The sequence below is a fragment of the Papilio polytes genome, unplaced genomic scaffold, assembly GCF_000836215.1.
Source record: "Papilio polytes unplaced genomic scaffold, Ppol_1.0 DF824381.1, whole genome shotgun sequence".
Classification (NCBI taxonomy): Eukaryota; Metazoa; Arthropoda; class Insecta; order Lepidoptera; family Papilionidae; genus Papilio; species Papilio polytes.
The window spans coordinates 323,050-349,488 of record NW_013524823.1 but is presented as its reverse complement, the minus strand read 5'-3'; the positions used below and the strand labels follow the sequence as shown (position 1 = coordinate 349,488).

The following is a 26,439-nucleotide window of genomic DNA, read 5'->3' as shown; positions in this document are numbered from 1 at the left end:
TCATAGCATAATTTTTAATATCAAAAGTCTTTTACGCAATTTGCGAAATAAGCAGAAAACATAAATCGAGGAAAATACACCTGGCTAGGAAAAAATGTTGATATTTACGTAATCGCTGACAACGTGACACTTGATACATCTCTTCCTACTTCCTTCGAGTATTACCTTAATCTACTGCCATATAGCTGTAACTTTGTATCGTTCAAAATAATGTACATAGTCGGTACTTAATTAAAAAAAAATCTAACTGATGGACAGACTGACCGACCGATAAACTCAGTGATTCATTGACTAAGTGACTTCTAAATAAGATTAAATCTGAAATAGTTCATTTCAACAAAAGGGTATTTGAAATCCGATCGAATCTGTTGAAATATTAAAAGCATTAAAGTAACTCACCATCATGCGAATCGTAGATGAAAATGACATTCTTCCATCCGTAGTAAGTGATTGTATCTATCACAGCTTGATGATAATCCGGACGCATGCTCACTGCGTAGTCCTTCAGGCCGGACGATGGCGGTATCACCTGCAAATTTATATTTCATTTGTAACTGAAAACATATTTTCACAATACACTACCGAAGTTTTCGATGGAAAACAAAGTATAGAATCCTTTGAAAAAATTAATTAAAATTCTTTTCACTATACATTTTTAGGATTATTACCAACCGTCAACCTGGTCTGTCTCCACGTGGGAATGAATAGTTTCATCTGTCCCACCTTTTAGTCCCATTATCACCAATACGGTGATAGATGGCGCCGTTATAAATAAAATAAACAAGCGTCCCCTAGTCCCAAAAGGTGGGATGGATAAAACTGTTTTATTATCATCTGTTTCTACGTGGGGACAGGGCGGGGTGACGGTTGGGAATAACCCCATTTCCAACGGTAATTTTTGTCTATTAAATTGAACTTAAAATTTAAATAAATAAAACGACCAGCAATGTGTGCAAACACACGAACATGTGTTGATGACACAGATTGTAGAAAGCTGAAAGTAAACTACATAAAATATAACATTGATATTTTCAAAACAATACAGTAGAAACTAGAAAGGCCGTAATTACACGTAATGATTTTATAGCAACGCCGCAAAGTGACAATTTACCAGATGAGACTTGTCGTTCACTGGAAAGTTTATTCTTTGTTCTACGTAGAGCTAATGCTCGAAGGATTTTGAATTAAGGAGCGAGATGTGGGTTTCGCTTTAGATAAAACTCATAACCGTGAACTGTTTTGTTGACTCCAGAAAACAAAAGAAAGACTTCTTTTATTGTTTGTTCAGGCTACGGGTGGTTGAATTGCGCACTTACTTCCGGTAATGTAGTTACATTGTTTTTGGCTTTTTTATCATCGGTGAAAATACTCCGAATAATTTAATTAAATACTCTAGTAATTCTAATAACATTTTCCAATATTTGCTATTCACGACCAACCAATATTTGCCTTTTATTTAGTATTGATAAAACAAAAGTGACTTGTAAAAACAGTGAGGTTCATTTTGCGGCACTTCGCAATAATTGTCGACTATTTCGGAACATTTATAGTACATTTGAGCTATTTCGTTGGAGGAAACGTTTGCGGTCAACTCAGCGCGGAAATCGCACACTGTGTAGGAAAGTAGTATTTCAAAGCTGAAAGCAATGACGTGCACTGGCTTTGTATTGCGCAAAATGCATAGAGATACAATGAATGAAAGTAAAGAGACAAAGAATATTTTGACTTATTCAACGAAAATAGTTACATCTCTAAAGATATCGCAAACATTCTTATTATCTAGGTATGGATTATTAATAGATTAAGGTTGCGTCCAAATCCAAGATTTAAATTAAAACTAATAATAACTATTACGATTTTTAATAATTCACATATTTATAACATAGTTATTGAAAAGAATAGATTAAACATGTGTTTTAAGCATATTAACCACTGAAAATGTAGTAAAAAGCGTGCAAATCGAAAACATGGACAAATTTGGTTGCCTTTTGCAATAAAAACTACAAACGGCTATGCAAACGACAACGTGTTCTCGAAATAAGTGTTTGTTCTGTTGGCAAACATTTCCGCAATTGTTGAGGGGATGTCCTTGTTTAATTTTAAAATTACGTGGAAAAATATTTTTAAAACATTTAAAACAACATTTTTATAAAGAAAGCGCCATCAAAATATTTTATACCTTATTAATAAGAACTTAAACTATTGTATCTATTTTCATGATGTTAATAAACATTCTGTTAACGCTTTTACACCGCTTTTTTTTCATACCGTTGGTAGTAGAAAATATTAGTAACAAATTCGACCAAGTACACACACAAGTATTCACAGAAGGTTCATTTGTTAAAATAGATTCAGTTCTAATGACAGGAGTTTGAGTATCTTTTGTTTGCTTTCCAATTCAATTTAGAGTGTAGTAACGTGAAGTAATATTATCACAAACGCTACTGGAGACGGTAAACACCTGATGTCAGAACTCATACAACTTTATGTGCGAACTGTATGTAGTCGTGAGAAGTGATCGTGGATCCAATAACATTGAGAGCACAAAGCACAAAGTTATATAACAACGGTGCAAACGCAATTTGATTTTATTCTCCATTTGAAATTCAAGACGGGGAAAAAAATTTAGACGTTTGCTTAATGGCATTTTTATGTAAAAATTCGCATGACAGTAATGTAGCTGCCTTTTAGCTTGATTATGGTTATATTCTTTTATATTTTGAGTTATGTTACATCCATTTAAAAAGCTATCCGTTATATGACTCCTGCCAACGCATTGCCAAACACATAATACTCGTACTTATTACGCCTTCTGTCTCTTAGGCCCTTCGTACACGAAGCTGCGTAAATCTTCGAAACTAATAATATATTCCATTATTGCGTCACGAGTATTTACACCCACAAGAAGTTAACTTTACAAATAACATAAATATGTAAAATCAATTTTCTTATTTTCATCTATATAGTAAATAAAATTGAAATGTCTGTATGTGATATAAAATTAAATTCACATTTCGCGAACATTATTTAATTGCGTTGCTGATGACGTCAATCCAATTAAAAGAAATTTGTCTGTCTGTCCGCAAGTTGCTTTGTTTTGGGCAATTTTCGAAATGGCTGGACCTACTTTGACGAGAACGTAGCTGAACTAATAATGCACACAGGAATATTACAGACGAGGATTTCTTTAAATCGTGCGAGATCAAAGTCGCAGGCGACCACAAGTAAAAACCATTTGGTTTATTTCTCTGTCCCTACTATTCTATATATTAAATATATATTTTTTATCTCTGTGTAGTAACGCAGATTCTACTCGTAAGTTAATTGGACTTAATAGCTCCATCACTGCTATAGGGTTTGAACTAATCAAACGAGGTCAAAAGCGTTAAATAAAGTGCAATGTAGTGTACATTTCTAGCTTTGCATCGACCACGACGTCTATTGCTGAAACATCTATACAAAATCATGTTATTTAATTTATTTTACATATTATGATAGATATGATTATTATTTATTTTTTGCAAGGCGATGAAAGCTACAATCCCACTAATATTAAAACTGCGAAAGATTCTAAAAGAATAAATAGACTACGTGATTTTATTTTAATTGCACGCGGAGGAAATCGCGGGCGTTAGCTAGTACGTATAAAGAGAGACTCGTGAACGATGGACTATCCCAGGGTACATTACTGTGAAACGATGAACCTGATGCAAACATTAGAAACGTGTACACAGATCAACTTGATTCAAAATCAAACTCTGTCGAGATCGTAAACTAAACAGTGGCTTAGTTAACAGTAAACAGTTTACATTTGATAATAGAATCACGGAGTATTTACGGAAGTTTAAAACATCATTGAGGGGTTTAATTTTTCAAGTAATACATTTATTTCAGTTAAGAATACACAGCATAAAATGTACTCAAGTTAGAAAGAAACGACTATTTAATTATTTTTCTGTTGTCTTATATGTTAGGATTATCAACAACGAAACTCTCACAACGCCGTATATTTTTTAAACTTCTAGATTCTTAAATTTCATCCATCTTTCGTTTGATTTGCTTTTCCATAACTAAATTATTGTTAAAAGTCGTAATTTTATTTTATTATTCATAAAGCCATGTTCAAAATGGCCGTATAAATGATAACCTGTAGTATTTGTATTTACCTTTTCTGGGAACCATGGAGTCATGAAAGGCAGCTGGAAGGTGTTTGTGTACGAGTGAAGGGTATCAAATGAGTCGGCCATCACTGCACCCAGCATGGATATCACATTCCGATTGAACTGGTTACAAACTGAAACAAAAGAATTAGCTATAATATAGCATACTATCTCTTTCCGTGCGGATTCGTCCGCATAAAATTCCTAAACCTTATTTTATATTTTCAGATTTGTGAAAATTATTCATCTAGAGAGTAGATTTTTGTTAAATTACTAACATTGTCATTTACCTTTGCAACTAAGCTCTAGGCTTGTGCTAGGATATGGTTCACGACAATAGTCAAATGGCGGGATTCGAACCCTCGACCTCAAGTTCGGTAGTCTGTACCCCAAACCATTAGGCTACTGGCGCTTATGGTCTCTTTCCTATATGTAATTATTTTTCCAAATACATTTACCCCTTAAGTTTAATAGCGTGCAAATATAAAGCCTAAAGCGGGTCGTGGTGTAGAGCTTTATATTGAAGAAATAGTTATTAAAAATATGCCGTTATTGCTGACATCCTATGCCACGAAGTAGTGTCTGTTTAAGATTTATTAAATTAGTATACAAGAAAATATTATATTTTTACGAATTTTGTTACGTGTAACTTTGCTACTGCAATATGTATTGTTTTGTCAATTACATAATGACTAGGAAAATCACCTTTGTAAAATTCTCATTTATTTTTGTTATCATTAGTAATGTTTATTTATCTAGATTATGAAACATAGTCTAACGTAGGTTGTTTGTTTTTTACAGACCGCGGGAACCCGGCAACTCTGAAAGATCGAATATCCTGGTTAAGAGAAATATGGCTGATATCTGCAAAACAACGCTATTACAATTTATTAACAGTAGTACTACAAGGTTAAAATGTTATTGACTCGAGATTTCCTTAAACGATTTAAAACGCCACTGTATTGTTTAATTATAAACCGTGCAATTGGACAGTGGAAAAGGACGTTAAATAAATGATACTTGTATAGATATAACATTACTAAAATTTCGTAGGCGATAAACAAAGCTTCTTCATTTAAATCCAGTTGTTTATATAGAATTCGAAACGAATTGTTATCCACCTAATTGACCGGCGTTTACAATTTCACCCTTCACAATCCTGTACTGACAAGGGGATACTTGTCATTGCTTTCAAATAGTTTACAACTTAATCAACGGGTACCCTTATTTTGTGGAGCTGACTCTAATTGCCCTCGTTTCTACAGAAGGCTGGCTCTGTTTTTATTCTCCCCTAGCTATGTGGTACAATCAAATGCCTACAATACACTTTTCTCTCTATACATTTTTCCGTTACTCTGCTTGTAACGTTTGTGGCTAAACCTATTTCAAATAGATCTTTACACGATTGCTTGTTTTAAAATATGTTAACCTAAAGCATTAGTTTTATTTACGTCGAAAATTTTTACTTCTACACTGCAAGTATTTTTTACATTACAATAGTGATTAATTTGACTAATTATAATCGTTGTTCGAAGTAATAAATTAAAAAATCGAGGTTTAATAGAGAAACAAAAGTTTATACAATTGATAAAATATTTCCGAAATGTTTAGAGACTTATCCTAAAATTGTTTGTAAAAGAAGCCTTTGTGTCCGTTTTTTCCCAATGAATGCTTCTCCAATCTTCTTCTGACAATGAAATATTTCTAATCGGTCATCCTGTTATCGAGAAAGTCATTGTTTCACATTTTCGTTCACACATTTCTGAGACAGATTATCTAATTGCGTCTTTAGTGGGATTTATTTTAACAAGAAATGCGGGGGAATATTAATGTGACAATGTAAGACTTGAATATTTGATATTACTCAAGCACTAAGTTTGCAGTTATAACGTAGGTAGTTGGGAGATAAACTCAGTCAATAGTTACTCCAAGTTCGTATTCCAGTAGTAAGTACAACTTGATTTATATACCTTAATTTATGTTTAATGTTACACTGTTACTCTATTACTTGGGGAATATTATCTACAAATTTATCTATATGAGAAATGTAAGGGAGAAATATAGTAGGTGTATTTAATAAATTAACAAATGTGTATTAACACCTGTAGCTTAGAGTTTCTAGAAAATTATATTTGAGATGTTGTCATTTGCTTTAGCAACGCTCTATCACTTTTTATGTGTCTTCTTTAACCTCTTTTTTTCCACATTTAGGAAAGAATTACATTACAATTATAAATCAAGAAACCGGAGTGTATTACTATATGATTAGTTCTAAGTCTACGAAACGCCAATAAACTTACAATTTATTACAAGAAAAAAAAACTCACAGAATAAACAGTTCTTTATTGCAACGGACCTTAATTTCCGGCAGCGCAAGGAAACTGGAGAGATTTAATTTTGAAATCCTTTCTTCTAAAATCTTATACATATAGCGAAGCGTAATCGGAACGGCCGTATGTTTTTTTTAAACGATTTTTATTTCATTAATGCTTAGAACTAAATGGAAACTCAGCATATTTAAAAAAGAAAATAAAGTGATAATTAAATTGACTTAATATTACATATTATATTGTACTTAGATTATCTAAACATCTATCTTTGTATCTAAATAACAATTATTACTAAGTTCCACCTTTAGGTTCAGCATTAAATTACCTCAATTAAAACATGTTACTTTTATAAAGTTGCGAACTTTATTCCTCTTAACAATTCAATTGCGTTTTTTTTTGTATCTCGCTGGGAATATTGAAAAGGGGTCTTTGAATCATCTTTCCCGCCACGCACGCATTAGTGCTCTCACTACTTCCAAATATTGTTGAGGGTATTCCTGTTGAAATATGGATGCGGTAATAAAAAAAAGCAAATATCGTCGGTGTGGCCGCAGGGGATACGAGCATGCGGGTCACGTTTCCTAGCATCACAGACGCCTTACCCTCAGATACTCGCCTCTAAACTGTTAGTCCTTATAACGTTACTTCGTAACCGGTATTCTCTCCATTTAACTTTAGATAGCTTTTGTCTAAATTGCGTTTGTATTATAATTAAATATTTGAAACGTAATTGGTTTTAAAATAAATCTTGCTACTAGTAAATTAGTTACTACTGTTGCTACCATCTGGACTAAGATTTGTCTAAAAAAGCGCCATGAAATTAAAGAACAGAAGTTCGGTTGGATAAGCTATTTTCAGTTTGGCGAAAGATTCAAAATCGCTTGAATTGTATTTGCCGTTATCCGAAACGAATACTTGAATAAGAATTTAGAATGACAATAACATAGAATTACATTTGAAATTTACAATTACATAAAAATTATACGTTATTTTTATGGGCGAAGAAGAAGTAATAAACATTACTACATATTACCTAAATAGAAAAATATATACGACAAATGCTGATGCTTTTTATAAATACCTTATTGTAAACGCAAAACGTACGTAAACAAAATAACGCACATGTACTTAAAACGTAGACAAAATTAATCGATATCAATTGTATTAAATTCCAACTTAAGTACAGTCCTTCCGTAAAGTGACTCTTAAGTAATGGAACAGTTTTTGTTTGTGTAGGGACGCACTATTCGGTGGCTTTTTCCTCTAAGCTCAGCGGTAAATGTGTCGCAAAGATATAAAGTAACTTCTCAAATTCCATCAAGTTTAGTAAGAACTTCATGTTAGTTTCTCTCTTTCTTTTCACTACAGTAATGGTAACTTTACTTTACTTAAATGTCTGCATTATATCTTTTAAAAACGATTAAATTCGTATTTTCCATAAGCAGGTAAGTACTGTCAATAAGCTTAAACCGACTTATGTTATGTTCCTCAAGTTGTCATTTATTTGATAACGAGCTGTCACCCGCGACTTCATCCGCATGGCATTAGAAAACATACGAACTATATAAAATACAAAAAGCTACGTATCCCTCGGGAACCGGACACTTATCGGGGATGAAGCTTATCCCATGTGTACTCCAGACTTTGTTTTATATTTGTGCCAAATTTCAATAAGATATGTTGAACCGTTGCAGAACGATCGAGTAAACATTAAAAAACTAAATTAATGAATCTCACGGGAACCGCAACTATTCCCGGGATAAAATGTAGCCTATGTGTTCTTCCAGACTATGCTCTAAACCTGTACCAAATTTCATGGAGATCCGTTCAGCCGTTTAGGCTACAAACGCTAACAAACATTCATCCATCTATCCATCCATCCATCCATCCATCTAAACTTTCGCATTTATAATATTAGTTAGATTAGATTACCTAGCGACTAATTGAAATATGTATCAACGCAGTAAAACTTAAGTTACGTAATTCAGAAACGCATTCCATTTATCGAACCAACAACACTAACGAATATTTAAAAGTAGCTAGTAAACCGGCTATTAGTTGAATATCGATACATAGTTTTTTAAGGCTTAATTTTGGTTGGTCGAGGACATTAATTTTCTATCTTAATCGAAGTAAATTGTAGCACACAATGAAATTAAAAAACATGACAAAGCAAGAAAATGTTCATGTGTGCTAAATTATAACTCTTTTGGTGGCAGTACGATTTTCGATAATTGGAAAGCGAAATTATCTCTTCTACTACATCCATTGCTGGTTTTGTATAAAGTGTAAAATTCGCAGTAGTGTTATAATGCAAAATGGTGTATCCAGCTTCATATAGATCCTTAATGCTTCCGCTCCGCGGGCAACCGTCGAGCAATATTCGCCGCTCCACAATAAAGCTCCGGTGGCTTGCTCGTGTTCTGTCATAATTTTCATGCAAATTATCTTTTTAAAGTGAACTACAGCCTGTTTTATTTTCATATCAACTCGCGTCCTTTACCTTCTTATATTATAATGGACTACCTTATTCATTTTTATCTCAAAGTCATTAAACCCCCGCATGTTTATACACGAGTTACTTTCTACAGTACATATTTTTTTAACTTTTGCACCTTTTAATAAATATTTTCGAAAAAAGTATATAGCTGTAATTTGTAATACAAATAGAGAATTCTTTAATTTTATTTCTAAGACATCTAACTTTTTTTTTGCCTGTAAGGATATATTATTTATTTATTTGTAATGATATTATAAACGTTATTTGGTTATTAAAATATCGACTTTACCATTTTGGCTGGAGAAATAAAAAAAAAGTTCTATGTTTTTCACCACAAGAATATCGAGTCAATAGTCTTTTAGCTCAGAATCGATAAAGGATTTATGTTTACATCTGAACATTTATTTAAAACATTACAATGCTGTTTCAGTTATTTGCCTTTTAGTGCTTATGTAAGTTGGTGGATTAAATTTCTTTATAGATGTACGTTAAAATTCAGCAGTATCTTGTATTTGAATAGAACAGCGACTGGGCATGCAAATTACACTAAGCGCAAAGTATCTGTGATGTAGTCGGTGTGCATTGCAGTGCATAGGGATGGCTTATTATTCTTAAACTTAAAATCGATTTATTTCCAAATACATTCTATTCCACGGCATATTGTTTTTATTGGACGAATCATTGATTCATCAATTACTATAATCCACTAAAAGTTTAAAGCACAACTAGTTTAAATATTTAATTTAAGAATTGTATCTATCGACTACATGATGTGTGATTTTTTATTGTTTGCGGATTCTTAAATGTGATCATAAAATAGATGCTCTAGATTGATTATTACAATTATTGTATTAGTTGTAGTTTATAATAACGTATATAGTAATGTAATATTTAGACATGATTCTTAGCAATATGACTATCATATTGTTTATGTGTTAAGTTGGTAATTGCCTAACCATTTATTTTACCTAAAAAATAAGATATAACAATGAGAAGTGTATATGTAGGCATCAAGAATAAGTTGTTCATACGTTAGAAGCGTTTTCTTGAAAAATATAACATGTTAATAACGAGGAAAATGTTCGTTGGACGATTGCTCGTTCCGTGAAGCAAGATCCACTTCGAATCGTTCACAAGTGAAGTACTTAAGCCTCTTAATTTATGAAGAAAAAACGTATTAAAACATTTCGATGTTTTTTTTTCTTACAATAATCCCTTCCACGAGCCAATTATGATTTTATTAAGTAGGCTAAAATTGTTTGTTACGAATTATGTTAAATTTGCCCTGTTTATGAGTTAACATTTTTTTAATTTGTCTAATAAAATCTAATAAAATAAACACCATTCAAAATTAAATTTTGGCTTTAATTTTGACTTAAACACGTACAATAACTGGAATTTATTCGTCAAAATTATTAACATTTTGTAACTTACAAACTGTGTGATCGATACTTTACGAGATATCGATCGCTACACACATACATAAAATTATCGTTTCCTTTTTCCTAAATTTAAAGTGATATTTAACTAGACACTACTATGTTCCACGTCTCTGTCAAATAACAGAAGAGGTTGTTAAATTCCCATCCCGTATCTTAGACTGCAAAGGCTTAAACTACATTTTAATATACAGTAATCCATATTTAGTTAAGACCATGTTTACTCAGTTAACGCCTGAAGGAACCGTTTTCATCCTAAATGGGGTGCTTTGCTACTCATATCTCTTCCTTGCTAAATTTTGCCTTGGCGTGGCAATAACACACTCGGGTTCTCATGATTGGGATGAGCTGTTTATTCACGTTTAATGATGTTGGCGAATTCGACTCTAGGATTAGTACTTGCAAATTCAAATGCTAGCATGATTTTTTTATAGATCTATAGTTAAATAGAGGACATTCTGAATTCAACTTTTTTCTCTTTATTTTAAAAAATAGCTTTCGCCCGCGACTCCGTCCGCGTGGAATAGAAAAAACAAACAAAACTAGGTAGCCTATGTGTTCTTCCAGATTATCCTCTACATCTATGCCGAATTTTATAAAGATCCGTTCAGCGGTTTAGGATACAAAGTCTAAAAACATCCATCCATCCATTTATAATATTAGTAAGATAGTAAAATGTCACCTCATTTTAAATTCTTTAACTTTTTCTCCTTTATTTAAAAATTTATACTACAAATAAAAACAATGTATGTCTTGGTTTACAAAAAAATTCTTGGTATCTCCGAACAAACTGTGCAAAGAAAATTAATTATTTAACCCGTATATGGTACAAAATAAATCCTACAAAGAATATTTCGTTTGTTTTTTTCAAGATAAATGTAAACATAGAAAACAATACGCATATTCCACCATCCTGGTTTCACGGCGTCCCATCCGCATGCCTTTTAAAATTCTCCAAGACCCAAATACCTCCACGGTCGAGCAGCACCTCTTTCCCAATAACTATGCATTGTTATGTGAATACCTATCCACAGGAGATCGTGACCGCGCTACTTTTGTCCAGGTTCTATCTTTAAATAAATTAAATACTAAAATATAGTATTAAATATTTTTAATGCTTATGAAAGATATGTCGATATTAATATACATTTTTTAGTTAAGTTTAAAAATGTCGAAATTATTTCTTAAGCTCCTTTGATATCATATTTTTATTGCATTTGCAATTGTTAAATCGGTTCATTTAAATACAAATTAAACACATTAATTAAAAAAAAAACAGCGGCTAAGAAATAAATTTAATATAAAATGTTTTTACTTAATACATTTTAAAATCAATGTAATTTCACTTTTAAAACTTTAAGGACAATAAAGGCCTTATCCAAATCTATTAAAGCAGACGGTACCTAGAAGGTTTTAATGTTGTGAGTAGTGACCCAAAACCGGCTATCGTGGCCTGAAAAGATTTAATAAAAAAGTTTTTGCCCAAAAAACATTTTCTTTCTAGTTTCCTTAAATAAACTAAGTGCCATTGGATTTTTGGACTGTTTGGATTACTCTACACAGTTGTTGATTAAAACAGTTTTTTTTTTAATAAAATGTAAAATTAGGTATGTATTCCATTTAACATAACCTATTACTTCTTTGTTAGAATAGGAACAAAGAGATTTAAAAGATTGATTGTTGAACCCTTATTTTAGATTACATCGTAAAATCGCGCTGTTACAAGATCTGACTAATGCTGCCTTCCTGTAAAGTATTCATTACTCAAATTTGACAGTTTATGGACTGAGTTCACTTTTAAACTTCGTAAGTCCGTAAATTGATTTAACTTTTGAAAATTAATGAAATTTCTCACTAAGCACCCACGTCCTTCGACTACAGGGTAAGGTGAAGATTGTGAATTAACAATTTAGTAGGGTCACCTCTGTTTCTGTTTCTGTGAGAAATTAATGTCTATAATTATTTTAAATACCAATTCTCTAATAATAAATATTAAAATATTATTCTTTTACTGTCACTATTCATCATCACATCATCAGATTACTAAACGTCCCCACCGAGCGGCTTAGATTCTACTCTAAGTTAGGGTGACTAGGCCATCGACCTCGCCCAAGTATGGATTGGTTATCTCACACACTTCTTTGAATTTCTTCGCCGATATGTGCAGATTGAGTCATGATGTTTTCCTTCACCGTAAGAGCGTTAGGTAAATTATGTACATATTAAAATTCGAAAAATCGAAAATCACATTGGTACATGGCGGGATTTGAACCCAAGACTGAGCCTCTGACGCTCTAACATTGCTTTTATTTAATTAAACTCCATGGATTATTCGTTCATATGTATTAAGTTACTAAAAAAGCGGAAAGTAGAATAGAGTATATTTTTATTGTAATATCAGATTTTTGTTAGTTTGTTTGATATAAATCCGATATGATTTACTTTTTGTTGCCAAAATCCCTTCTGGGATAAGAGGTTTAATATGCTAGAGATTGAAAGTACTTTCATTTCAAATGTTACATATATTCGTAATATTAAGCTTATTACATTTTAATCTATGTCGTCTGAGTTCGAGTTTATTATCAGCACTGTAGTTATGATTTTTTTTCATAAAAGATTACATTTTTAATATTATGTTCTATTTCTATTATTATTCATTTTTTATATGTATTTTTAAAATAATTACACAATCAACTTTAATGTCTATCTTTTAGTCTGGTTCTTGAAAAAACTATAATAATTTTCTGAGTAATTATTTTTTTTTAAAATGAAACCGTTTCTTAATTGCCATTATTTCATAATAGCAGTTGTGAACGGGTACTAAAAAGCGTGCATAATAAATACGGTAGCTATAACGATCGAGTCACTCAAGCTCTAGACTGTAATTTATTTACCACAAGCGACATCTGTTTCGTGTCACGAGAGCCTAAATGATAGTTTGAAGTTGTCAAATTATTGCGTACTTCCCTACCAAGATTGGAAGTGTGTCGACGTTGAAGTTTAGAGCAAATTAGTATCTGTGACTCTGTTTCGAGTTAGCGTAAACACCACATGTAATAGTACTGTAGTAGATTTCAGATGCTAGACTTTCCAATTGATTTGTCAAGTCGCATTTTCAAGAGCGAATAATGCATACATTAGAAAAAGAAAATTAAAGTTTTATGTGGCTTATTTTGTATATATTAAATATATGTAATAAAAATGATATATAGGTGTAATAATAGATTTACAAGTTACCCTAATGTTGAGATTTCCATTTAAGAATTCTATAGCTACTATGATAGGAAGTCCCGCCTTTTCGTGTAACATATTATTACTAACTATAAATAACTCTAATTAGAAAACGTACGTATTGTTATAGTAATAGTAGTTTTATGCACGCCATCTCCTCCTTAATTCGGTCAAATACGCTTACACGTTCGCTCAAATTCCTTCATAAGATGTACACAATTCTTCCTTCATGTATTAACATAATGATAATTTTCACACAACATATATTGAGTATTGTGTGAGTGACGTCCTAAACCATGTGACTTATTAGTTTCCTCTGACTTGGCAAGATTATTGCCGAGAATAATGTTTGCAAACGTACCGACCTGGCCTCCAATGATACCGAAACACTAAGTTTGTTAAGTACAGGTACTCACCGGAAACTCTGTTTAACTGGATTAAGTGAAGGTAAGCATTTATCTATGAAGTGCACATTTGTAAGACTACATTAAGTAGTTTGTTGTTATTATTTACTAACTTAATAGTTATTTATTAGTATTTAAATATTTACGATACGCTTGATCAATTAAAGTAGAACTTTCATTTTGTCTTTTTAAAATCATAATAAGCAATTTCATAACTTTAGAGTGTATGTATGTTATTTTAAAATCACATTAATATTATAAATGAAAAAGTTTATATATATAGGTGGATGTTTGTTAAAGTTTTTAGACAAAACGGTTGAACGGATTTCGATGCAATTTGGTGTAGATGTAGAGGATAGTCTGGAAGAACACATAGGCTCTTCACTTTTGTTTTTTTTTAATTCGACTCGGACGGAGTCGCGGGCGAAAGATAGTAGATAATAAACACGAATTTGACATCATGATGAAAACCGCATTTAAGATCAAAGCATGCGCAGTAATCTTTCATGATATTTGTTTAGATCGGTGAGCGGTACCCGGCAGCAATGCACACGAATCGAGAAAACGTGGCAAAATTGACCACAATGCGCACTACAAAGATTAAATTGAATCTGGCAAGTTGCCAGATACACCGGTACCGAAATTAGAAAATATTATATGCTGATTTTATACCTTGAGTAAATGCCTGCTTATGCTCTTTTCAAGGCAACCTTAAATAGCTCGCTTCGTATTTTGAAATAAGAACATCCAATTACATTTCCACAGAATTTCTAGTATCATTTCCTAACCAATTAGTTAAAGCATTTTTAGTTACTAGCATTTTGTTAACCAACTTGTACTTTCTTGTTCAAACCCGCAGTTAGGTTGTAGAATAAAAATGTTCAAAAAAAAACAATTTTACTTAAATGCGAAAGTTTAGATGGATGGTTGGATGTTGGTTAAAGTTTTGTAGCCTAAACGGCTGAACAGATTTCGATTAAATATGGTTTAGATATGGAGGGTAGTCTGGAAGAATACCTAGGCTGCTCACTATTGTTTTTTTTTAATCCCACGCGAACATTTCCGCGGGCGAAAGCTGGTTATTTTTATAAAAAAATATAGACCCCGCTAGTCTAGTCGCAACTTACTAAGAATGTGTCGCTCGAGGGAAGAAATTTAATGGATATCTTCGAACAAACAGTGGGGCCCAAGTAGAGGAATCCCCCATAAAAATTCGCGAAGCCGTCATTAGTCTCCGACGTGTTTTGATCAGGAAGTCGCGCTCTACGAACGCGCTCAGTCCCTTTTTATCTTCGAGTCGCTGTTTTAAATGAGGCCCCGTGAAAAAATCCCACTAAGACGACTCGATTTTTAAATCCCTAAGCTATAAAGGGTAGCTTAACGTGTCGGTTAATGACTTGACATCGATATTTAAGACGAGTCTTTAATATCGTTCCATTTTTTAATCTTTTACAGATTTTGAGTTATTCATAAAAAGGGTTTAAAAACCTGTAAATCCGGAATTTTTAGTCTCCCCCAATCTTTACTTAGCGTTTACCCTGTTTACTGTATGTGTAATACTTAGCATTAATTAATTTCAATATTACTTACATCTGAAAACTTAGTCGTATAAGATTAACTAAATATTTATTATTGACTTAGAGTACAAATAAAAAAATTAGGTATAAAAAATAATGTGAATTTATAGATTTATTATAATATATAAAATATAAAAAGAAATGTATATATTAGCGAGTATGTACATCTATATATACGTAAAACAACTGTAATACATACAAGCATTTTATCTCAACCTCGTTTTGCACTGCGGGCAACTGACGCATATTCAGACCCAGCGTAACGTATTCCGCACAAAATTAAACGTATCTTGCACAGAATCTAATCGAAATAATATATAAAAATGCGTCGTAAGTTATTAATCCAATCATGTTTATTTCAAGACAACATATTAGAACGCAATACTTGCACGTAGATAGTGCAGTCATCGTTTGTAATTGATTACATAATACTTTCACTAAATCGAAATTGTATAAAAGTGAACGGTTCAGCGTCGGATCATCGGACAATCTTAGTTAAGCAATAGTTGTTTGAAATATCTTTATAAGTATAATCTATACTAGTATCTATATCTATATTAAAAAATTAAACAAAAAAATGGGACCCACCTGCAAGCATTACCTTTCGGATAAAAAAAGAATTATCCAAATCGGTCCACTAGCGGCGGAGTTATGCCGTAACACACATAAAAAAAAAAAAAAGACATACCGTCGAATTGAATACCTCCTTCTTTTGGGAAGTCGGTCAAAAATCATAAAAAGGAAAGATTTGTATTTATGTATGTATTGAAATAACTCATAAACTACTTGGCCGATATCAAAGATTCATTCACCATTAGAAAGCTACATTGTCTAGCTAGAGTTCACGTGAACGAAGTCGGGAGCAACAACTAGTAACTCGTATGATCAAAGATGTTTTTTTATTATTTAATTTAAAATTTCATTACATTACTTTCCGACCTTTATTTGTAATACAAATTCAATAGGCTACTAAAGGAATGTTGAAATGAATGCTAAATTGACTGGCATTATACAGTCTGGCAAAACACATAGTACAGCGAACTAGGGACAGCCTAAACAAGCGGACGTGAACGTTGCTTTGCCTAAGCTATTCACGGACGAATTGAAAATAGTTTGAAAAAGCTGAATTGCATAATCGTCGAGAATGGTAGCAGAGAGGACGAACATGCTTTATTTCACGTCGCGTGTGCATATATGCAAAAATTTGTCAAACCTTACAATAGAGTTTGAAATTGTGAGGTTTGACTCTTTGACTCAGCTGTTGGCGGCCTGTAAACAACCTTTTAATAATCTACTTTGGTAAATATCTTTATTATAATAATATGAACAATATGAAACAAAGACGTGTAATACCATAATTTGTAAATACGTATATACATTTTTTCAATCATCAATCGTTTAAAAAAAAAACTGACAGTTTTTAACTAAGCAATCTAAAATGTTATGTACACACAAACTTTTGTTATCAATCTCAAAATTAGAAATGGTAATGCAAGGTGAAACAAAACGCTAACAAAATCAAGTTTTTGTCACTAGTAAACAGTTCTCATTTACAAATGTTATTTTCTACAAATAATTTAGTTCGTACTTTCAAATCGACTTTAATAATAGACGCTCTTCGGAAGTTGTTCAAGACTAATTTTGGATTACATATAACTCTGGATCAAACGTTGTTAATCCGGCTTTAGGCAAAATGGCTGAGGTAGGAAACATTGAAATATCAACCTTAATAATGACAGCTGAAAGCATTTGCTATTATTTTGAGATATGTCTAGTGTTAAACGAACCAATATAAAGTATTATACGTAGGTAAATAGTCATTTATTTTTTATTTACTTAAAAGCTAATTTCCTAAAGGTTATTAGCGGTTCTTTGTTAACGTAAGAAAATTTTCACTTTAATAAAAACACTCGGTAAAAGTACAGCAAAGAAAATGTTAAGTTTCATTTTTATGACTTAATTGTTTTTTAAACCTATTTCATTTCCTGAATTACTAATGTTCATGAAGTGGAAACTTTAGCTTTTAATTAACTTGTAGCTTTTTAAAATTAATTAGTCATTTTGTCTGTTCCTTCGTTCGCCTTCCGATCGTGTTATTCGCTGTACAATTTCAAATATTGCTGCTGCAATTGCTGACTTATAAAAGTAAATTAAAACTATTAAATCAAGCGATGTGGCATCTATTGCATATTTGCTAAAAATGTTTTTTTTTTAATTTCTTTAAGCGGGGACACACCTTTGACTAAACTATCATACAACGGTTGTGCGATTATCAATTGTTTCGCAGCCCATTCAACTGTGTACTTGCACTAGTAAAAATCGAGTAGTGTGCGCACTTCCATAAGTTCATAGGAATCAAAACGCGACTAAACAATTGTGCGATACTTTAGTAAAAGGTGTGCCTGCGCTCTTAATGTTCTTAATTACTTGGTATTTAATTTATGATTTCAACAATTAGTTATTTGCATGAAATATAGTGTAAATATTTTTTTAAATAATTGAATGTAAATTGTGCAAAATGTCAAAGAGACGACATAATGTTTCGGCACTCAAAACCGACAGATGTGAGTTGATAGTTTAGCCAATGACAAGTCTTATATTAATCTTAAGTTAGATTTCAAACAAGTGAAATCTAAGTTAAGTTGCAAATTTTTCGAATAACAAATCTTATTTTTTTTTAAAAGGGAATGAAAATAAACATTTTTAGTAGTTTCCAATAATAAGTTAGTACCCCTTGGGTAAATAATGATTACAATCGCAGCATGCCTCTGGAGTACAGCTATTGTCCTATTCAATTCAATATTGTTAACAGTATACGCAAAGCAATTCTATAGATCCTTCGTTAATACTTTAGCGAGAGTAATACATTGTATATTGCTATTAATCTAATTAAGAGTATTTCAAAAGTCTTTAGTAAGAAAAACGTTAAGTAACAAGCTTAGATAAATTTAGAAGAAAAAGTTAGTTTTGAGTAATTATTCAAATCGTTATCATGTACTACTTTAAATTAGGCCTCAAGGGACTTACTGTCTATTATCTATGTCTAAAGGGACCGGTACAAATACCATAAACAGGTAAACAATTTCTGAAATCGATATAAAAAGATCTGAAACCCCCCACTAGACCGATATAGATTCGAATCCGATACAAGCTATTTTTACCCAGTGTTCTTACGGTAAATTAAAACGTCGTGATGACACCTCCACATATCGGCAAATAAATTCAAAGATATGTGTGATGTCAACCAACTCGCAATGGGCCAGCGTGGTTGACTATGATCTAGTTACCCTAAGTTCGGGTAGGCTCCGAGCTCCTCGTCGGGGACATATTATAGTGAGCTGGTGATGATGATGATGACATTGTGATACATTATTTATCAATGTGTTTATGATATTGATTATATTACAGTGTACTTACTGAGTCGTGATAACTTGAAGGCGTCTGCTGTGTTTATAACATCAACAAAGAGTTGAAACTCCCAGCGTGTTCTGTTCGCATTTGAGAACTGTATTACAGCGAGCTTGAACGCTTCTTGTATCTCGTCCGTGGTTTTATCGAAGACCGCGCCTGTGAACATAAAAAACAACATTTATTAGAGAATATAACAAAAACTGTGTCGAAAAACCAGTAAACAGTTTTATGACGACAAAACCAAGAAATAATTTATGAAATTCACCACTCAATTTTACAACCTATTTCAAGTCGATAAAAGGGATGCTCGTAAACATTTAGATATAAGAACGAAAGGTTCGGCCCTATAAACAACTTATCGTACACGCACAAAAATAGTTTAAAGTAACCGCCTCATATAGTCATACCATTTCATTTCTGCAAATAACCCAAATACTCCGATGTTCGCATGTTTTCATTTAATTTGTCTTATTAATCTTAGGTTCGAAATTATGAAAAATCCACTTTGGTAAACGTGTGTGTCCACTGCCGAAATACACGTAAAAATTGTTAAGTTTTTTTTTAGCACAACGTGATTGTTGATGTTCTAACATAGCTTTGAATACTGCCAGAAATAGATTATAGATTTACCAGTGGAGATCAGCCAGTTACATCTTTATTGATTTAATAATATCCAACTCAGCTTAAAAGGTAACACACTACATTTTATGTTACGCTAAAATTGTAGCTAATTATAAATAGTCTAACTAGTTTTTATGTTTTCAATGAATATTGGCTGGCCATAGCTTTGTGAATTTGAGAAGGGCGTGCGTGAGGCACATAGAATTTATTATTTTGCGAGCATACGCGCTGCTCGTATTCCGGTATGGAATTTATAGCTTTAGTCTGGTTGGAGAAAAATATAGATTTATTGCTTCGGTTTTGCAACAAATCGCTATTGCTTTTAGAGTACACAATAGTGTTTAGTGATTTTATATCTAGTGGTTTTTTTTTTAATAACTTGAACATTTTTAATCTATAGTTCTTTAGAATTTACCGTATGTTCGATGTTGAGCGAATTTAGCTTTTTGTATTACTGAATATTTAAAACTAAATACTTGGTCGCAAAAAAAAATATTTTTTGTATGGCAGTGATTTTGACTATTGATATTGTGTACAATAAAATATTCTACGGAACTCTGAATAAGTAAAGACAGTAACGCTTTTGATACGAAACAGATTTTTTTCGGTATTTGCTTGAGAAAGCCCGAATGTCTAGTGGCATTTATTTCGACTTTTATTTGAAGCTGAAAATGGCGCCGTGAAAAAAATATGCCTCGGCTTATTCTTATTGTAACAGAAGCGTGAGGACGAGGAAAGATTTTTTTACTGGATTTATAAATAACAACGGTAATAGGACATGTAGTTTGGTCACTTAATTTGTGTGCTATTACAGCTTGAAGTAAAGAACACTTAATTATGAGATGAAAAAAAAATAACTTAAGTGATATTAATGTCACTTATATTTTAATCAAAACTTTAGTTCTAAATTAACTGTACATTTATAAAAGAATCGTAAACTAAATGACGAATAAACCAAGTCAATATGAATTTATAGAAAAAAAATTGTTAAACGGAGAAACAACTTATAAATAACTTGTGTAATTTCAATACAACTTAATAATTTGGTTTGTTACATTACAGATTGATGAGGTTTCCGTGTAATTTGTATTGCTATTGGTTACAGTACAGTAAATCAAACATGTAGTAATTGATGTCCCGCATACCAGAGTTGACACTACACCTTGTAGTGCACATCTTGAATCAAGTTTGACCGCAGCGTTACTAATAGAGTACACACTCAACACGTCTATCTGATCCACTCGCGTAATACAGCATACTGCAGATATCACTTATGCTATATTGCTAGGATGATTTACTAATTCTATTACTGTAAACCTTAATAAATACAAATTGTTATTCTAAATTTAATTAATTAAAACTAAAAAATCCGTAATACCTAATCTAATCGATGACGATATAAATGAAAAAAAGTTTTGGCAAGTGGGATTTAAACTCGGTTCTTTATTTTTTTTTTAGAATTTCAATTCTTATTTTCACTATAGGGGAGTAATGAAGTTATATACACTATGACAAAGAAGACGGATATAATGACATTTTTTCAAAATCGATTCAGTTTGGGTTATAAGCCATCACAATGGTATTTAACCGTCACAATAAAATAACAAACTTACAGAAAGTTTTTAAAACAAATATTGGTAACACAGCACATTCACATGCTACATTATTTCTATATGATGATCAGATCAATGACAATTTACTATTATTTATTAAAATAATGTTTTAATCACGATTATTAATAAAAAAATAATCAAAAAATATATCTAACACCATAGTAACGATGATTTAAACAAATGTTTGGCATAGTAAATTTATCAGTTAATTTGTTTTATTGCGCTAGTGAACCACAAAATAATAATAGCATATAATAAATCGTTATTAATAAGGGTAACTAAGATAAACTGTTGCCCCGACAGGCGTTAATATCAATAGAATTATTGGTATCGTTTTGTTAAGTCCAATATTAAATGGCAGTATTTCGTTCCGTAGCCCGAATCCTTTCTCCCTTAATATCACATTTGTTTTGTCTGAACCATGAGATTGTGGATTTTCTTAAACGTATATCTATCTTACTTGTTAGTAATATTAAAGTTTAGATGGATGGGTGCTAACATCCATTATAACTTCATACTTAGCTTTTGACTTACTTTTGACTTCGACTTTTTCAGATAGTTAACATAAAGCTATTACGAAAATAGAGTTACATGCGACTTAATATGACTTCACAAAAATTCAAAATTGTTTGAGGTTAAATGAAGCACTCTATAGAAAGCGTGTTGTGTACTTCGTTGGTAATGGATTTTACATGTCTTCGATTTTTCGCCTTTTTTCTTTAGATTCTATTCAACGTGCCTTTGGCGACTAGAAAAGAAGAGTTTAAAATTCGAGTTAGAAGTCTTACAAGTATGAACAGAAAAAATATATTGCACAATTAGATTTATATTTGTTTGAATTCTAGACGATATCTAGGGAACAAGTGAAATAATTGTTACATTATTTGTTATTTCGATTCCGAGCTCTATGGAAGGCTACAAAAGCTGCGATAACAATATTGGCGATAGTTTAAATAATCCTCTCATACATAAATTGAACGGCCGTTGCAGTGAAAATACCTTATTAATTCAATTATGGTCGAGTACAATAATTTCAGAAATGATGCCTTATTTTACCTTAAATGTTGATAGTGCTTGTATTATTTGTATTGACTATTATGTTACTAATAAAATTTAATACAAAATAATAATGTTTGTCACCATCAATAACTAACAATACTTGAATTTTTACGAAGAACATGGGATTAATTATGTACAAATGAAAATCAAAAAATCAAGAATGCATGTACATGGGGATTTAAACCCAGGACCTGTAGATTAGAAGTCAAGTGCTTGAACCTCTGAGCCACCGACGCTCATAATAATATGCTTCATAATAACCAGGAAAGTCATAACGCTTGTGTTAGTTGAGAGTTTGCGTTTTGCTTCTAAAAAGGCCCTTGATTGTGGGCCTTGGAGATTATTTAGTATTGTATACGAAATGTCACATCTACTCCATATTATAAAACGGAATACAATATTAGAATACAGAAATAGCTACAAACATAAATATATGTTAGAAAATATTACAAAAATCTATAACACTGAGTTGAATTTAGTTATTTCAAAATAACAAAACTAAACTGAACTACTTTTAGGTCAATGTAAATTTTACGGCTGGCTTCAATAATGATGATAAATTTGTAGTTGTTTGAGAAAGGTTTCTGCTCAGATCAAACTCTAAGAAAAACAAAAACTTCAGTAGTCGTTGTCAAGGGCGCCTCAATCGTTTATAGAATTTATGAGATAAAAATTAGAATTTATTTAAGTGACAATTTAGTTAATCATTCATAGTTTAACTCGGATAGATATTTGAAAAATAAATATATTTTATTAATTTATTTGTTGCGAATAGCACTTTCTGAAGGGGACGGAATTTTCAAGTTTGTTTTAATCATTTTATAATGAACAAAAAAATATAAGATAATTTTAGTACTGTTTTTAATTTAGTTCATGTAATGACATAAATTTTCGTCGAAATCAAACAGATAAGAGAAGCTTCTGTTTGCAAGGTGTTTAATATACTCTCGAGATTGTCGAAAAACTCCCTATAACAGTGAGGCTTCCTAAATTACACTTGACATTTCTCTTGAGTGCGACCAAGATGGGTCGTGACTAGTTCCTGAGACGGCCGCCGTCTCGTCGCCGCCTCGACGCCGCTTCCTAGCTGACATACGCCCCACATTTATTTACCCGACGCAGATTAATACCGCGTCATCCCGCACATATCCACTCTGTGGCTGCGCCATTCTCGATCATATCACGTGAAGTAACAATGACGAATATGCTCTTAAGAGAGCGTCTCTAATGATCTCTAATAACGAGCCTCTTCATAAAATCGTCTGTTTAGTGGCTGGATATTAGAAAACCAACACATCGTAATATCAAATACTCTCATTTAGAAATTAGTGATTAGAAAATTGAGATACATTTGTAAGGACTTTCCTACTATACTTTATTTTTTTCTTCTATAGTGTTCATATATCTGTAGAAAGTAGAATGATAGCGATAGTATAGTAGAATCTGCAAACATAGAAGTAGATTGCTATTGTCCACGTAATGTTAGCGAGTGTACGCTCGAGTGCTTGCACGTGACACAGCCGTTAATGTTTACGGCATATAATCATCACGCCGCTACTGCCGCAACTGTACAATCAGCTGCAAATACATGTACATTTAGAAAACATTAAAAACTTCTATAACCGAAGGGGTTAAAAAAAAGTATGTACTTATCCGTCAACGTTTTGGTAAATGTGTACATATTTATGCAGATGACTGTACACTGCATCATGTATCTTTATCCGACTAGAAATTGCGATTTATACAAAAGAATAAAGTAAAGGGCCTACAATAACTGCTGTGATGTATTTTATAACGACTTCGGTGACCTTGGCCTAAGTTTTTCCCTTACTTGCTGGAAGATGATTATTCACGGTGCTTAAGTTTATAGGTTTTTTAGTTTACTAAAAGATAATTTAAATTTTGATGCCTATTTTTTTTTTTTCAAATTATAGCAAATTTTGAATAACTATTTCGTTATTACAGTTGTTTTTTTTCACACTAGAGGGCGTTGAAACCGCACCAGAATTAAAGTGTATTATTTTGTTGAGGTTAATTATGTTAGCAACATTCATCATACAGTAAGAGACTCGGCAAGCGCTGTGTAATTACAAATTCATAAATTATGGCTATAAATTGACTAAAGCAAGATTAACCCTTGCACGCTACCACCTACTGGGCAATATCTGCCAGAACGCGTGACTTGTTAGAATACTGACCATATTAATTGCAATAATACTATAAGTTTAAGAAAAAACCTTTTTAAATATAGAACGCCAGATCAATTGTTATGTTTTTAAGTTCAAATGTCCATCTGAACATAATATAACAATAATTCTTATAACAGAAAAAACAATGTTGAAATAAATCTCATTACATTAGTAAGTGCATACGAACTTCGCTCAATCATTAATTAATTGGAATTTTCACATGTTGAATTATTAACGTAACGTGATGACAATTTTAATGAATACACAGACATAAATAATTTGTATTTATTAAACGTGAATTTTTCTTTTAGGTTTTTCACATTGAATTTAGCTGTGTCAAACTTTGTGGTTACTAATATAATATTATGTTTATTCCTTAAGCCTGTTACACTCGGAAAGTTTAGACGCGTTAGATTTATCTGAACGTTCCGACTGTGCAGATAAAACTGTCAGAAAAAAGTCTCAGGTTTCAAAGACAGGAAAGAGAACAACTAATAACTAAATACAAAATATTCTTTGAGTATTAGATGGTACTGTACTTTGTTAATTTTTAAGTTATAAATAAACATACTAGAAGGTTATCATCTTACATAAAGTTAATCGGACTGTCGACAGTAAATGAGGGCGAGTCTGAATGGAAACGATTAATCCATTAAGATTTTACTGCTAACCCCATTATGGTTGAGTTTGTACAATGTTAAAAATTAACGATCTCCTACGTAATTTGATATCATAAGTACTTTTTTGTAAGTACATTAATAATTAAGAAATTGTTTCGATGTAAGAATACCAGAGGGCATAAGTAAACTAATTTGTAATAAATAATAATAGATTCCTTGTTTTAATTAATAACAGATCTATATTCCTGAAATTTTAAAAAGTATATTTTGTTGATAAATTTTTAAAATTTAAGTGGTTCATGCAAACTAAAAAGTTTTTCGGTTACATATTCCGTTTATTAGAGTGCCTTTTGATACCGTAATATTTTTGGCATTTCCATCTGGTGCGTACAGGAATAAGTGAAATGGTTGCCTGATAAAAACCACATATAGTCGACCATTTTCCAGATTACGAGAAAAGGTGATTTTTTCAATTTTAATTTAGTAACATAAAAGGTAAAATAAGTTTCATCAGAATTATATTCAGCATTAACCAAACTCGAATGTTCGAATAAATGAAAACAAAAATTTTCAATTCTATTTGGTTAAATGGAAATTAAATTTGACGAATGATTTATTAATTATATGATACTTTTTGTATCAAACGTGGAGATAGAATGTGATATGAGATAAGTAGTGATTTAACTTTTGTTGTGCTGTTCTAAAGTCTCATCTCGCCAAGTATAGACTATTAGTCTGGTTTTAGTCTCTTATCCTTTCCACCTTTTTCCTAAGAAGTAAGGATGGGCAGGACATACGGATCTGACAGTGGAGGAGGTGCACATGAAGAGAAAATATCTTGTTTATGTGCATCTCCTCTTATGTCAATTAAGTCTAGGCAACGTATCTGCAATTATGGGCAGCGGTCGCTTCGCCATGTCTGCGGATTCAGATGTCCGCTTGCTTGTTTGTCACCTTATGTTATAAAAAAAGTACAGAGTCATAGTAAAAGGATGTATATCAAATAAATAAAAGAACACAATAAAATAACATTTTGTCTCCGTAAGTATATGTAATAGTGTAGTGTAGACAATGTATTGCGTAATTGTTCCTTTATATCAAATTATATCAATCTACAATCTAATCAAATAAATTGTCTTCCTTAAAGTTTATTTTACCTTTGAAAGGTGGAAAGCTAAATCTTAAGTACAGTTTAGGTGAATTTTGTATTTGGTCCTTTGAGCCGGATATCAGTTTCTGGGCGAATTTAGAGAGATGGAGAAGTTGTATACGCTGTCAGCAATTG

The 26,439-nt window shown here is 31.9% G+C and overlaps 1 protein-coding gene across 1 annotated transcript in view; it reads right to left on the bottom strand.

Moving 5' to 3' along the window:
• Positions 1-26,439, bottom strand: part of LOC106111926 (glutamate receptor 1-like) — a 93,847-nt gene that overhangs the window by 30,509 nt on the left and 36,899 nt on the right. The window contains exons 2-4 of the mRNA XM_013294134.1: positions 19,059-19,208; positions 4,167-4,294; positions 400-529 (exon numbers count right to left, since the gene is read on the bottom strand). Of these exons, the coding sequence (XP_013149588.1) occupies positions 400-529; positions 4,167-4,294; positions 19,059-19,208 (408 nt within the window). The remainder of the gene's footprint in view (positions 1-399; positions 530-4,166; positions 4,295-19,058; positions 19,209-26,439) is intronic.